This window comes from Ambystoma mexicanum, chromosome 1p (assembly GCF_040938575.1).
Source record: "Ambystoma mexicanum isolate Mex_15411 chromosome 1p, UKY_AmexF1_1, whole genome shotgun sequence".
NCBI lineage: Eukaryota > Metazoa > Chordata > Amphibia > Caudata > Ambystomatidae > Ambystoma > Ambystoma mexicanum.
In genome coordinates, this window is record NC_090921.1 from 1004301634 (window position 1) to 1004316935 (window position 15302).

A 15302-nucleotide genomic window follows, 5' to 3' on the forward strand; every position below is an offset into this window, starting at 1 on the left:
AAAAACGTGAATGCTAGCATGTGCCACGCCTAGAATTGTGAACACCGGCCTGCGTGGCGCTCGGATGGAGTTGTGAATGCTAGCATGCCCAGACCTGGACGGGTCTCTAGAAACTAGCCTGCGCAGCATCTGGATGGGGGTGTGAGGGTTGGCACGACCACACCTGGATGAAGTCCTAAACATTGGCCAGCGCTGCATCTGGACGGGAGTCACACTCGGACAGAGTCATGAATGTTAGCATGGTAAAGGTCAGGTAACCCACTAACCAATATAAGCTCAAACTCTGCATACTCATCTCTCTCAAAAAACTCACACAACCATCTCTCGCACAACAAGCCGCACGCACTTCACAACAATGCAACAACACATAAGCCGGAACAGCACAGGCGGACTGACTCCGATCCGATCCGATACCCGCACCAAAGCTCAGCACCCGGTGTATACTGAGCTGAAGCTGCCAACAGAACACCACTCCTCTCACTATCCTACTCCCTTCTTCACCTTACTAACCCATCCCACCTTTACCGTTTACAGATCCGCCTGGGGACCAATTCCGTTGGTGACGGTGCGCAGTACAAATACCTTTAACATGGGTCTGGCATGGGTTCACATGCTCATGAATATTCCCTGTCATCAGGCCAGGAATCCTCGGTAAAAGAAAAAAAAACAGTTTCACTTACAAACTGTGTTTCTCCAATCACTGAGCTCTGGTCATACTGCCCCCAGCCAATGACTGCCCTCTCCCTAAGCCCCTCTGGCAGCCATCTTCAGATTTGGTAGCACGTAAAGTGGCAGTATGACCAAGAAGAACCTCAGAGAGGCAGGAGGGAACGATTTCATGTGAATCCATTACAGACCCACGCTGGAGAACAATAGGTAAGTAACTTGTTCCTTCTCCAGCATGGGGGTCTGGCATGGATTCACATGCTCATGAATGAAGAATACACAGCAGTACAACATTACACAACCACGGGAGGTGGCAAGGCTCAACAGAAGCAAATACTCTGACCTCCGGAACAGGCTCACCATCAAGCAAACCGGTTGCGTAGTACTGCTTAGCCGACCCTGGACCTCTCTGGAATCCCTGTCGACGCAGTAAGATTCTTGGGAAGGTGTGCGCAGACCGCCACGTAGCAGCCCTGCAGATGTCCAGCAGGGAAAACACTAGACAGGAACGTCGCCGTGATCGCTCTGGTGGAATGGGCTCTCGGACGGTTGGGCAGCTGTCAGTTTGCCAACCGGTGACAGCGTGTGATGCAGCCGGAGAGCCAACTGGAGATGGAACCCTTGGACAAGGCCTTCCCATGGTTCACAGGACCAAAGTTCACCAATAGTTGAGATGCCTTCCGGAAACTGTTTGTGCGTGCCATATAGAACTTCAGCGCTCGAGCCACATCCAGCGAGTGAAAGTCCCTTCAGCCGGCGATGAAGGTTTTGGAAAAAACAAAGCCAATACCAAAGGCTCGTTGAGGTGAAATTCCAAAGGAACCATTGGAATGAAGGAGGGGTGCCTCTGCAGCAGCACCCTTGTGTCATGAAAAGTCAGATAAGCCTGCTTGCAGGATAGGACCGGGATCTAACCTACCCTCCTGGCAGAGGGGATGGCCATGAGAAAAGCAGTCTTCCACGGAAGGAACTTGAGAGGGGCCTGATGCATAGGCTTTAAGGGAGCCCCCATAAGCCTGGTCAGCACCACGTTTAGTTCCCACGGCGGGGTAGGGGCCTTCACCAGCGGGAAAGATCAAAACAGTCTTATGAGGAACTCCTTGACTAGACAGTGGCACCAAAGAGACCTGGTCTAGCAGGAGATAGCCGCCAGATGCACCTCGATAGAGGCGGGCGCCAGCCCCGCTTTGACAACAAGTACGGAAGAATCTGCAGGGCCGAGACCCTCAGAGGGTTGATTTTCTGCATCTGGCACCACGTTCCACGTGTGCCTGTAGCACGTAAGAGTCGACAATGCTCTGGCCCTGGCAAGGACCTCCCTGCATTCCGCCGGCAGCTTCTAGCCTCCGAACTCTAAGGCTGCAGGAGCCAAGCCTTCAGGTTCAGCGATCCTGGTTCGTGATGCAGTGTTGCACCGCCTCCTCTGGTGAGCAGATCCGCGACCACTGGCAGTTTGATTGGAGGTGTCGTTGACAGGTTGAGAAGGTCCAGGTACCAAATCTGCCTCGGCCACGCATGGGCGACAAGGATAATCCTGCATCGGCACAGTTTGAGCTGATTGATGACACGCAGCAGGAGAGGTAACGCGTAAAGGAAGAGGCCTTCACACAGGAAAGAAAACACGTCCCCCATGCTCATCGGCTGATGGAACCTTCTGGCGAATTACTGGCATTTGCAATTTGTCGCCGTCGCAAACAGATCGATCTGGGGTCTGCCCCATCACAGGAAGAGGCTGTCCCCTTTGTCGAAGCTCCCACTCGTGGCAAGAGCACAGCTCCCTGAGGGAGTCAGCGATGGGGTTCTTGACTCCCGCTAGTAATGCAGAACATTTCCTGGGCGACGGCCCAGTGCCACAAGTCCTGCGCCTCTCTGGAGAGCGCTGGGGATCCAGTCCCCAACCCCTCCCCCCCCCCCCAACTTCCTACCTTTTGCCCTTGAGGGATGGAAGGAACAACTTGAGGGCCCAGAGTACTGCCCGCAGCTCCAGGACATTGATGTGGAGATCCTTCTCCTCCGGTCACCACAGGCCTCTGGCGTGGATATTTCCGGTGTGGGCTCCCCTGCCCTCCAGGGAAACGTCCGTGGTGACCGTCTCCTGGTACGGGGCTCTGGAACTCCATGACCCCGGCAATGTTGGAGCGCACTCTCCACCCCCTTATTGCTCAATGGAACTCCTCATCGAGGGCAATCTTGTCTGCAAAGCTTCCGGACGACTGAATCCAATAGGTGTCCAGGAATTCCTGAAGGGGTTGCATCCGCACCCTGCAAAGTCGTATCAGGTAAATTCACAACGACATCATGCCGAGCAGCAACTTGATGGTCCACACCGTGGCGGTCTTCAGTGTCAACAGCCATTGCACCTTGGCCAGCATGGCTATCCTTTCCTCCGAGGGGGCCGCCAGGCAGGAGACCATGTTGAGCCTGGCCCCCAGGAACAGCGCGTTCTGTGATGGAATCAAGCAGGACTTTGGATAATTCAGAGAATCCCAGATGCCTCCAATGACTGGCCTCTATCCTAAGCCTCTCCCCAGGCAGCCATCTTCAGATTTGGTAGCACGTAAAATGGCAGTAAGACCAAGAGAAGAGCCGCAGAGGGGTAGGCAGGAGGGTTTGCATGTGAATCCATGCCAGACCCATGCTGGAGAACAGTTACAGGCAAGTAACTTGTTCCTTCTCCAGCATGGGGTCTGGCATGGATTCACATGCTCATGAATAAAGAGTACATAGCAGTACACACATGCAAAACCACGGGAGGTGGCAAGGCTCAACATTAAGCATCTCTTACCTCCTCACCAGGCTCACCTTCAAGCGAACAGGTTGCGCAGCACTGCTTGGCCGACTCTGGACTCCTCCCTGGAATCCCTGTCGACGCAGTAGAATCTCCTGAAGGTGTGCGCCGACCTCCACGTAGCAGCCCTGCAGATGTCCAGCAGGGGCACACCAGACAGGAACGCCGTAGTTGCAGCGATTGCTCTGGTCGAGTGGGCTCTCGGACAGCCAGGCAACGGCCGGTTTGCCAACCGGTGACAGTGCATGATGCAGCTGGAGAGCCACCTGGAAAAGGAAGTCTTGGAGAGGGCCTTCCCGTGGTTCAAAGGGCCAAAGTTCACAAAAAGTTGCAACTTCTTCCGAAAACTCTTTGTGCGGTCCACGGTGAACTTCAGCGCTCTAGTCACATCCAGCGAGTGCAAAGTCCTCTCAGCCGGCGACAAAGGCATCGGGAAGAATACCGGTAACACCAAGGGCTTGTTTAGATGAAGTCTGACGGCACCTTGGGGATGAAGGAGGGGTGCGTCCGTAGCACAACCCTTGTCTCGTGGAATGTCAAGTAAGGTGGTTTACAAGAGAGAGCCTGGATCTCTCCCACTCGTCGTGCAGAGGTGATGGCCACAAGAAATGCTGTTTTCCACGACAAAAATGTCAGCGGCACAGAATGCATAGGCTTGAACGGTGAACATGTGAGCCTAGTCAGCACCACATTGAGCTCCCAGGCCAAGGCCGCAGCCCTCACCGGCGGGAACGAAGGGAGAAATCCTTTGATGAACTCCTTGACCAGGCAGTGTGACCATAACGACGACCGTCCTGGAGTTCTGGGGTAGCAGGAGATCGCCGCCAGATGAACCTTGATGGAGGCATGAGCCAGCCCTGCTTTGGCCAGCGACAGCAAAACCTGCGAGCCATAATCCGTAGACGGTTGATCTATGCACGGCACCAGACGGCGAACCTCTTCCACTTATGTCCATAGCATTTCAGTGTAGACTAAGCACTGGCCTTGGCAATCTCCTCCTTGCAGTCTGCCGGGATATCATATCCTCCAAACTATGGTGCTGCAGGAGCCAGGCCTGTAAGTTCAGCGACCCTGGGTCGTGGTGCAGGATCGCACCTCCTTCTCTGGCGAGAAGATCTGCGGCTGCCGAAAACTTGACTGGCGGGGACGCTGACACGTGCAGAAGGTCCGGGTACCATATCGGTCTCGGCCATGCAAGTGCGACGAGGATCATCTTGCACCGGGACAGTCTGAGTTGATTGACTAGTCGAAGAAGCAACATAGGGATTAAATACAGGAACAGGCCATCCCAGGGGAATGAGAATGCGTCCCCACATGTTCCACGGCTGGGGAAACCTGCTGGAGAACCTCCGGCACTTGGTGTTCGTCACCGTCGCAAACAGATCGATGTGGGGATTGTCCCATCGACGGAACAGAAGATACACTTGGTCCTGCCGAAGCTCCCACTCGTGGCAAGAGCACAGCTCCCGGCTGAGGGAGGCAGCAATGGTGTCCTTCACTCCTGCCAAATGAAACGGGACGAGGAACGTCCCCTGGGCAACGGCCCAGTGCCATAAGTCTTGCGCCTCTCTTCAGAGCGCTGGGGATCTGGTGCCCCCTGCTTCCGTAGAACATCGTGGTGGTGTTGTCCATGAAGACCCCCCCCATCACCTTGCCCTTGAGGGACAGAAGGAAAGACTAGAGGGCCAAAAACAATGCCCGCAGCTCCAGTACGTTGATATGCAACAACCTCTCCTCCGGCAGCCACAGGCCTCTTGTGTGGAGACTTCCGGTGTCCGCACCCCATCCTTCAAGGGAGGCGTCCGTCGTGACCGTCTCCTGATGAGGTGGTGTCTGGAAGGCCGTGCCCGCCAACACATGCGCACAGACTCCCCACCACTGTATCGCTCGATGGAAACTCACGTCGAGAGCGCTCTGGTCCTCGAAGCTTCCAGATACCTGAATCCAACGGCATCGAGGAACTCTTGCAGTGGCCGCATGCGCAGCCTACAAAGTCGAATGAGGTATATGCATGACATGACAAGAAGGGAGATGGACCTCACCCTTGCGATCTTCAGGATCAACAGCCCTTGTACCTTGGCCAGGGTGGCCTGCTATCCTCTCCTCCGGAGACACCAGGCACGACACAGTGTTGAGCCGAGACCCCATAAACAGCGGGTCTTGCGATGGCACCAAGCAAGACTACGCATAGTTTACAAGAACCCCAGATCCGTCAGCATTGGACGGTTTTCGCCGTGTGTGCGACGGCAATGTCCCTCGATTTCGCTCGGATGAGCCAGTCGTCCAGGTAGGGGTAAACGTGGATCCCTTATTGACGCAGCGGAGCCGCCACTGGCACTAGGCACTTGGTGAAAACCCTTGGCGCCGACTTCAATCCGAAGAGAAGGGCCTTGAACTGGTAATGTTGCCCTTGAACCACGAAGAGCAGAGACTTGCGGTGCCCCTTGTGAATGGGGATGTGAAAGTAGGCATCTTCCAAGTCCAGCGACAATAGGAAATCCCCTTCTTCCAGCTGCCCTAGCATGTGCTGAAGGGTGACCAGCCGAAACTTCTGGGACCTGATGTACTTGTTCAGACAGCAGAGGTCTAGGATGGGCCTCCAACCGCCAGTCTTCTTGATGAGGATGTACTGAGAGTACACACCGGAGCCCAGGTGCCTCTTTAGAACGAGCTCTATCACTCCCTTCTTCAGCATGGCCCGCACCTCGAGCAGAAGCAGAGGGATGTGGTTTTCCTGCCTGCCAATGGTGGTATAAGAGGACACTTTCGTTGGAATTCCAGGGTGTGTCCATGGGCCAGAGCGCCCAGCACCCAGCGGTCGGTGGAGATGGATTTATACGCGCTGAAGAAGTTCGCCCGGCCTCCCACCGGGGTGTGCAAGTGGGGGCCCGACGTCACAGCCGGTTCAATCTTGCTTCGCCGTGGAGGCGCCGCTTTGGGGGCCTTGTCGACCACGGCGACCTCCTCTAGACTTGCTGCAGCCCCGGTTGACGCTAGGACGAGGAACTTCCACCGAAGCCTTCGGAGGAACCTTGGGGTTTACCCCCGGAAGTCCGAAAGGACGGCCGTCGCTGCTGAAGCATGCCCAAGGTATGAGCCGTCTCGGTGTCTGCCTTGATGGCCTGAAGAGACTCGTCCACGGTCTTGCCAAACAAATTGTACTCATCGAAGGGCATGTCCAATACCCTCGACTGCACATCCTGGCAAAAGTTAGTGGTCCTTAACTAACCTTGCGGACAAAGGCAAACGCCATTGCCCATTTGGCAGAACCCCGTGTCAGCAAAGTGCGTGGCCACTGTGATGGCATGGTCCGATGCCACCTCGCCCTCCTGCAGGATCTCCAACGCTTCTGCTCTCTTATCCTCAGGAAAGAAGTGCAGGAGGGGAGCTATTTTAAACCAGAGCTCCCTGTGGTAGCGCGCCACGATGGCGAGGGCCACATTGATGGTCGTCGCTGCCAATGTGATGACTTGTCATCCCATGGCGTCCAACTTCTTCCCCTTGCTGTCCGGGGTGGGGTGAGGAGGTCGTTGATGCAGAAAAGCCAGAAGATTTCTTCCTCGCCGCTGCAGAGACCACCGAATCCGGGGAAGGCTTGGACCTCAAACACTTGGGTGCAGAATCCGGCACCCTGTACTTCTTTTCGTACCAGTCCGTCTTCACCAGGGCCGAGGATGGGTTCTTCATAAGGGACAGTCCCTCATCCCAAATGTCGTCCAACAGCGGGATCAACAGCACGGTCTTCCTTGTCGCCTCGCGGCGTTGGTACAGGAAACCCTCTCTTCATTTCCTCGGGGGTCAGTTGAAACAGGTCCGAGGCCCTAGAGATCATGGCATGAACAAGACGATCTCGTCGGGTGGTGAGGCTCTGGGCGGCGGAGACGGGAGGTCTAACCCGTTTTAGTCGCTGTGTCCGTGTCCCCATCCTCCCTCGGTGGAGGGGAGGAGGGAGGAGGGGGAGGGTGGCGACGGGTGACAAGGCGGTGAAGGGTGAACTCTACTCTTCTTGGCAGGGGGCGCGCTTGATTGGCCCTGGTGCCGCGGGATTCTCTGGTGCCGCAGGATCTTCAGTCGGCAGAAGGGGCATCCTCGTCCGAATTTCCGTGCACAAGGTGTTAAGTGCCTGGAGAATATCCACCGAAATGTCCGCTGGGGGTTTAGGCGTTTGCCGAGGTGGCGGAAGTGGGAGCGACAGAAGCAGCGGTGTAGGGTTCTCCAACTCCTCCACAGCCTGCTCCTCCTCATCAGTCATGTTGCCACTCTTGACGTCTCCCTCGTCGGGATCCTTCCCGTAGGACTTGGCCTCGACAAACTTCTTTTCCAAAATGGTATGGAGAGTAGAAAGCTCCTCCTCAGAGGAGATGTCTGTGCCCTGTAGGACTACCGTGCCCCCCCCCCCTTCTCTGCAACCAGGGGAGACTGTTTCGGGGAGATGGGCATAGCCTTCTCCGGTGTCTTCTCTATGGGGAGAAAAGAAGTTTCCCTCCTGGCAGGCAGGGAAACTCTCGCATTGGGTGCCGCACCATGAGAACCCACGTCCTTCGCTAGGGACGCCACCACTCCTTCAATGGAAGGCTTTGCTGGGTGAATCTGGGCCTGCACGACCTCGGTCGAGCTAGAGGCCTTCACCTCGGGGGGTCAGAGCCCCGCTCCTCCTTGGCCTTCTCCAACTGGCCCTTCCGGGGCTTCTGCAGAATCTTACCCGGGTGGTCTGACTGCCTCTTCTTCACCAAACCTGAGGTTCATTGTTGAAGGTGCTGGTGACACGGAGCTCGCCCTGGCCGCCGGGGAGCCCGTTGCAACGGCGCTACCGGTGCCTGTGGACTCGTGGTGCTTAGCATTATGTTGGGCCCCCATCGCCGGAGCGCCCTCAAAAGGTCTTAGAAGACCTCTCAGTTTTTCTCTTGTGGCTGGTGGAGGCATGCTGACGGGACTAACCCGTAGCAGGGGCCTTGGCCTGAAGCCACTCGGTGAGACGGATGCGGCGATCCTTCATTGTGCGGGGGACCATCTCCTTGCAAAACGCAGTCTTCCTCCACGTGAGTTTGGTCCAAATGTAGGCAATAGAGGCACATGGAATGCCCTTGTCCAAGTAGATGGTCCGTAGGCCACATCCTGGGCAAATCTTGAACAGAGGCGTTGTCTTCCTTCTCCTCTACCATGTCCATGCAGAGTAGGCCTCGAAGAATCTTCGGGAATTCTAACTCGATGAAATTCAGCCCTTCACGGGCGCTGGAAAATCTGAAAACGGGTCCCCTTTAATCGGATGATGGGTCGATGGAGCTTGAGGCTTGATTGACCGGAAAATAACCTCTAGAAAAAAGTGCAAAACACAGTAAAAAGCCAGAGACCTAATTACGAGGACTCCTAACACTCGAACTTGCAGTAGAAATCTGAAGATGGCTGCCAGAGGAGAGACTTAGGTAGAGGGCAGTATGACCCAGAGACCACTGGTTGGTTGTTAGGAGAAAGACAGTTCAGAGTGAAACGGAAACCAATTAATTTCTTTACCGAGGATTCCCAGCATGACAACGGGGAATATTCTTGAGCATGTGAATCCATGCCAGACCCAATGCTGGAGAAGAGCAGCCGTTTCTGTTCAGCAGAAGCCCATGAAGACTAAGAATACCAGAATGTACGTGTTTATGCACACAATATGTAAAAATAAGGGTTTTGTAGAAATTACTGGACCAGATAAAATATAATTTTATGGAGTGTTGAGAGAATGGCGCAAAGATGTGTTTATGTTTGAATGTTTTTAAGAGCAAATAATGCTAAACAAGAGATACAATGTATTCCTGCATGGCAGCAGTATGTTAAAGTAGGATTGGTCTAAATGTAAACCTGGCCAGGCAACACTGGAGACTAAAGAAGAACAGTTTTGGATGAGCTCTGCCGGTATCCAGCAACCAAGTCAAGAGTATTTAAGCTCCAGGCCCAGCACCAGTTTTCAGGACCTGGGAGCCAGCCAAGGAAGGCAGAATGCTGGTCGGAATGGCAGAGTCTTCTGCCATTCCCCCAATCCTCATCTTTGTAAAGATTAAAGTTAGTTATCTCTTGCAAGATCGACTCATGGCCTTAATCCCCTAGAGGGGTGCCTTTACTCTGGTGTGAGCGTGATCAGGGGGGTACCACAAAATATTTAAGGGGCGCCCCTGTAAGTTGGGGTTCACCTTTCAAGAGTCCAGGGGGGAGGAAGTCACTAAATGAAGATAGTTAGGATTTAAATATAAGGTGAAAATAACTATTTAAATGAATATATTTGTAAAACGGTTAAATTGTCGTTAGCTTCTCTCAAAGCATGGTGAATGCAGCCTGTGCTGAAAATAGACTACAGGCATTGTCTGGTGTCGGCTAAACGTGGCAGTGCACAGGCGGTAACTCAGCAGCTGTTCCCTGTCCATCACAAGCCAATGGAGACTAAAGGATTCAATGCACAACATAGTACTATGGGAAAACAGGATTTTTATGAGAATTACTGGACCACATGAAATAAGAATATTGAGTGAAGAGTCGAGTATGGCGGGAAGGTGTGTTTATATATGAATGTTTATAACATAGCAAATGATAAATAGGATCTATAATGTATTCCTGCAGAAGCAGCAGTATGTTAAGTAGGGTGGTCTAAATGTAAACCTGGCCATGCAAGAAGGGAGATTGCAGAATCCCTTGAAAGGCAAGAAGGACAATTTTGGATGAGCTATGCTGGTATCCAGTGACCAAGTTGAACAGTATATAAAGGTGCCTGCTTGCCATTAGTCTTCAGGAGCCAGCCACGGAAGACTGCGTCCTCTGCCCTCCCCCCAATCCTCATTTTTGTACAGATTAAAGTCGGTTATTCTTGCAAGATAGACTCATGGCCTTAATTCCATAGAGGGGTGCATTTACTCTGGTGTGAACCTGATTAGGGGTACCCCCATTGTATTTTAGGGGTACCCCTGTAAGATGGGGTTCACTTTCAATACCTGTATGACATCACCAAAGTAATCATGAAAAGGCGACATGGCTGAACACACCCGCAGAGACATTAGCCAGGTGCAAAACAACACACAAACTGCTTGGTCACACCAAAAAAGCGATCATCAGCCAAACGGAAGCCGCAGCTGCATTGAAAAGAATTTGGAAAGCTCAAAACACAGGGGACTGACTTTTCTGAGAGATGTGAAACAGGCCTGCCAGCATGTCCAGCCCTACCAAGGACACTTAGGAAGAGGGCTCGATTCAGCTGAAAAGATACACCTGCAAAGGCAAAAAGGCTGAAATCCCTCATAAATGACAGCTGAGAAAGTCATTTCTACTGTCCCTGAACACGTGACCTGGAGCTGATGGAAAACAATCCATTCAGACAGATAAGGTCATTCCATCAAATTGAAGTCAGAAGATGAAAATAATGCAACACAACATGAAGATGGAGAATGGAGTATCCTTGCTCAAGGTCTGGGAAGTCAGAGGCGTAAAACAATAGTGGGAAGCAGCCGGCGCTCTGAGCTCAACTTTCCCACCCATCATTTTTGCCCACATGCTGGTAAACGTCTTAAACTGACAAGGCTTGCACTGACCTGAAGGGGTCGTGCCAGTTGGAGCTGCCAGATCTAGCCAGACCAATCAAATTATCTGTCCCTTACAGACAGTGATTATGCCTATACTGTTCACTCAATCCCATTTCGCATAAGAGCAAGGAATATATCTTTTGGTTGTGAGGTCATGGCAGCTTAAAAACTCACTGCCCGCCTGTAACGAGCTGAGAGTACATTTGAAGCAGTGGAATCTGTGTGCGTATCCCCTGCTTGGACTAAATAAAAGCAGCAATTTGTCACATTTCTGCACTCCTCCGTTTCTGGGCGAGAGGGGATTTCCCTCAAGCCCATCTATGTTTTCTTAGCTACAATTCAAGGGGACTCTGACCAAAACACGAGGGAGTTGATACGGCTGGGCTGCCTTTCCATGAGCGAATATCAGACAGCTCATTTTGTGAAGATGAAAGCAACCTGGCAGTGGAGCCAGTCAACTATCAAACACAAGAGACACGAATATTGACACAATATAACAATGTAAACATAATACATTACAATAGCATGCAATTTCACCAGACAGACTGATATGTGTATAAGACTAGACTTACAGGATCCATCTCAAAATAGACAAGCTCTCCTCCAGTCAGGGCAATTACAACCTGCCGCTGATTCACAGCACACTTCACAATTATCTTCTTGCCAGGTGTTTTCCACTCATTCACTCTCTTGTCCGCACGGATGTGTCGGATCCCATCTGGGTACACCTGAAAGTTTAGACATTAGGGATTTAGAATAGAGGCAAAAGACAGCCAACACTGCTCTGTAAAGAAAACAGAAACCAAACATATGCTTCAGGGATTTGCATTATTGCTTGAACACCAAGTACGGCATTGTAGCACACAAGATATGCATTACTCACCGTAATAGCATTTTCGATGATTGTATCTGCTAAGATTCACATGCTGTGCATATAGTCCGACATCTAGTGGTTATCGCAGAGTATTGCATCATTCTTTCGAAGAGCGAAAGGGGACGTCGACATGGTGTGAATAACACTATCCCCAACGTGACGTGCAGTGTACCCAAAATCCCTCACGCGTCGAGGTCCCTCAGATTGTTTTTTCCACTAACCTAGTTGGCTGCCTAATGCGGAGCTCGCAAGAGTTAATATTGCTTACTTTGTCCCACGACCTACGGCCATCTAGTCTGAGAAAATAGAAAAGCCTAGTCAAACATTAAAGACAAACATTTAGTATAGTTGTTACTCCAATGAACGCAAAGGTGTCCTTTAGCATTTCTGCTTATGGTATGGATCCTTTCGGGATAAGAGGTCCTTTCGCCTCACTCACCTCACTTCCACTGTGGTGTGTGTATTGGTCAGCCACAAGAACCATCAGTGCAAGCAGAATTCCTCTCTTTTTGCATTCATATGCTTTGCATAGGCTGACATCTAGGAGGTATGCATAGAGAATTGCACATGGTTTTTCGAAGTTCAAAAAGGGAAGTCGACTGGGCGTGTTTGTAATATTATCCCTAGTGTGAAGTCTACTGTACCCACGATCCCTCATATGTAGAGGTCCCTGAGATAATTTGTTTCTGACATGGAGTGTAGAGTGTAAGAGTAGAGAGTAGGCGAGTTATGAGGTGTGCAAAGTGTTAGGTAAGGTTTTCATAGTAATGATACATCTTACTGACCTGTGTCAACCCCGGAACTTTTATCTTTTTTGCTTTTACTAGTGGATTATTTTTCCTTATACCTCCAAGTGGGAACCCTTTTCCACACTAACAGAATATTTTACTCTTTTTATGGGTGTCATGTTTAAGACTCTCCATAGTGTCTTTTAAAAGTTATCCTCCGACAAAGTTTTGGCAATACGTGCCTATTGTTGCTAGGTTGACCTAGGGGCTCCCCCTTTAAATTTCTCTGACTAACCTTGTGAGAACTACAGTTCCCAAGGGTAGAAAGGATCTTTGGATCCCTTTTATATTTTATTAGGTTAGACCAGCAGGCCCAACCTTATGTTGAGTGCTGGGGAGATACTGAGTATCTCCTTTCTCATTGTAAATGTAACATTTTTGTAACAAGGACAAACTTTACTTTAATGGCTCTGGCAGTGAACCTTTTGTTTCATTTGGCGAACCTTAACCCAGGGCTGTTTGCACAGCCCGGGAAAGGCACCCATTTTACCAAAATGGCCCGGTCTCCTTTTTTCACCATTTTAGCATTTCTTGTTCCTTCCCCTGACATCCAGGGTGGGAAATTCCTTTGTGCGATTTTTATCTTTGGCGAGAGTATTGTGGACTCCCTGCCCAGGCTCCAAAGTGTCTGAAGGCAGGAAGCGAGGGAGTCGTCGAAAAATTTGCAGTCCTTAGTCTTCCAGCCTGAGTGTTGCCAACCACCCAAGTTTGAAAGTTGCACGGCTATTTGATTGGCTGGGTTCCTGCATAAAAGTCTGATCCTGGAAGCTGAAGAGGTAGTCGACCGCCGGTACCAAAACCGAAGAGGAAGATGACGGATTTGTGGCTGAAACGATTTCCAGCGACCGAAGAGCCTGCTGTGTAACCAGAGCCTGCTGTTAACCTTCCTTCCAATCGACCTAGGGACTTTGAAAATGATGACCCTGACCCAGACCCTGGTGACACCCCCTAGACTTAAGACCACCTACATTTTGAGCCATCCCACATCATGCTGCAATTTTGTTGGGCTGCAATACCCCAATATCCTGGGACATCGAGCCCTTGGGCTGTGCACCGTCTTCTTGATGAAACATTGTGGACATTCTGCTGGACCTCCAGAGACGTGAATCGAGTCTGAAAAGTCCCCTCACCCGAGGGCTGGACGTTGCAAATTACAAGAATCCGAACAGCGATATTCTGTGTTCTTCTGTGCTCCTGAAAAGGCGCCAAATGCACAGAGCTGCATCCAGCCACGAAGACACCCTTACCTTAAACCTTCTGTGTCGATCCCTGCTGAAAAAGCCCATCCAAGGTCCTGTTTTTGGCTGCTGATTCTAAAGTCCTCCTGCTGCAGAATAATCTTCCATGCTGAGGTACTGTGCTGGCTTGGGTATTTACTTACCTTAAGTTTCTTTTGATTTCTGTGTACTTTTAGGTTATCTGTGATTAGGAGGTCTCTTGTCCAGTTCACCAGGACCCTTGCTGTAATCCTCCTAGGGTGTGTTCTCTGAAGTCCCTGGACCCTCAACTAACTCTAAAGTAAAATACTTACTTGTTTGAACAGTCTTCCTCTGGAACTCTGAACTTTTCCTGCAACTGTGCCCTATCTCACCCTGCCTACAGCTGACTCCTAGACTACGGGGGTCCCTCTTCTGCCTCAGAGAACTCCTGTACTAGAATTGGGAAGGGCTGGATACTTTAAGGGGTCTGTCGTGAAAAGAAAACCAAGTATTTAAAAGTGACTTATTATAAATGAATTAGTTGGTAACTAGCTCCGAGAGTGTATAGTTACAAAGAACAAGTTAATCTCTTACCTGGTAACGTTCTTTCGATGGGATGGTCAGACGACGTATTCCATATCTATGACAGTAATCACGACAGCTGTGCTGCTTCGGAAAATCTTCAGCATCTGCGTCCTGCGTCGATGACGTCGATACGCCGCCCTCAAGGACCTCCTCCGACGGCCGACGTCACTAGATGTTATAAGTAGGACGCACAACGCCCGTAGCCTCAGTTGTAGTTTTTTCCCCCAGAACGTGTGCCACCTGTCTTCTGCCAGTCAGACACACAAAGCCTTGCGGAAACGTAAGCTGCAATCGCATAAGAAATTCTGTAGCGGGGAAGGTAGGGAGGGAACGATATGGAATACGTCGTCGGACCATCCTATCGAAAGAACGTTACCAGGTAAGAAAGTAACTTGTTCTTCGAGGGGATTGGGTCCTCCGACGTATTCCATATCTATGACAGACTCCCAAAGCAGTACCAATGCAAGGAGGTGGGAAAATAATTTAGAAAACAGAAATTTAGCAAACCCAATCAAATTGCGGAGTAAAGGACCACCTTGCCAAAGGCCAGATCCTGCACCCGAAGGGAATCGAGGGAATAGTGACATACAAAAGTATGTACCGAAGCCCAGGTGGCTGCATCATAGATGTTGCGAATAGGAACACCCCTCTGCAGGGCAGTAGAGGCAGCCATACCCCTGGTAGAATGGGCCCGTAAGCCGACCGGTGGGTTCTTTCCCACCAAGCGGTAACACTCAGATAGCAAAAATAATCCAGCGAGACAAAGTCTGTTTCGTCACAGCCTGTCCCAAACGCTTTCCAGCGTAACCAATAAAGAGCTGCTTGTCTACTCTGACCCGGTAAATGCGTGAA

At 51.2% G+C, this 15302-nt stretch overlaps 1 protein-coding gene across 3 annotated transcripts in view; it reads right to left on the minus strand.

Moving 5' to 3' along the window:
• SF3B3 (splicing factor 3b subunit 3) overlaps nt 1-15302 on the minus strand; it is a 702426-nt gene that overhangs the window by 431465 nt on the left and 255659 nt on the right. For all 3 annotated transcript variants that reach the window (XM_069654935.1, XM_069654943.1, XM_069654952.1), the window contains exon 13: nt 11577-11732. In XM_069654935.1, the coding sequence (XP_069511036.1) occupies nt 11577-11732 (156 nt within the window). The remainder of the gene's footprint in view (nt 1-11576; nt 11733-15302) is intronic.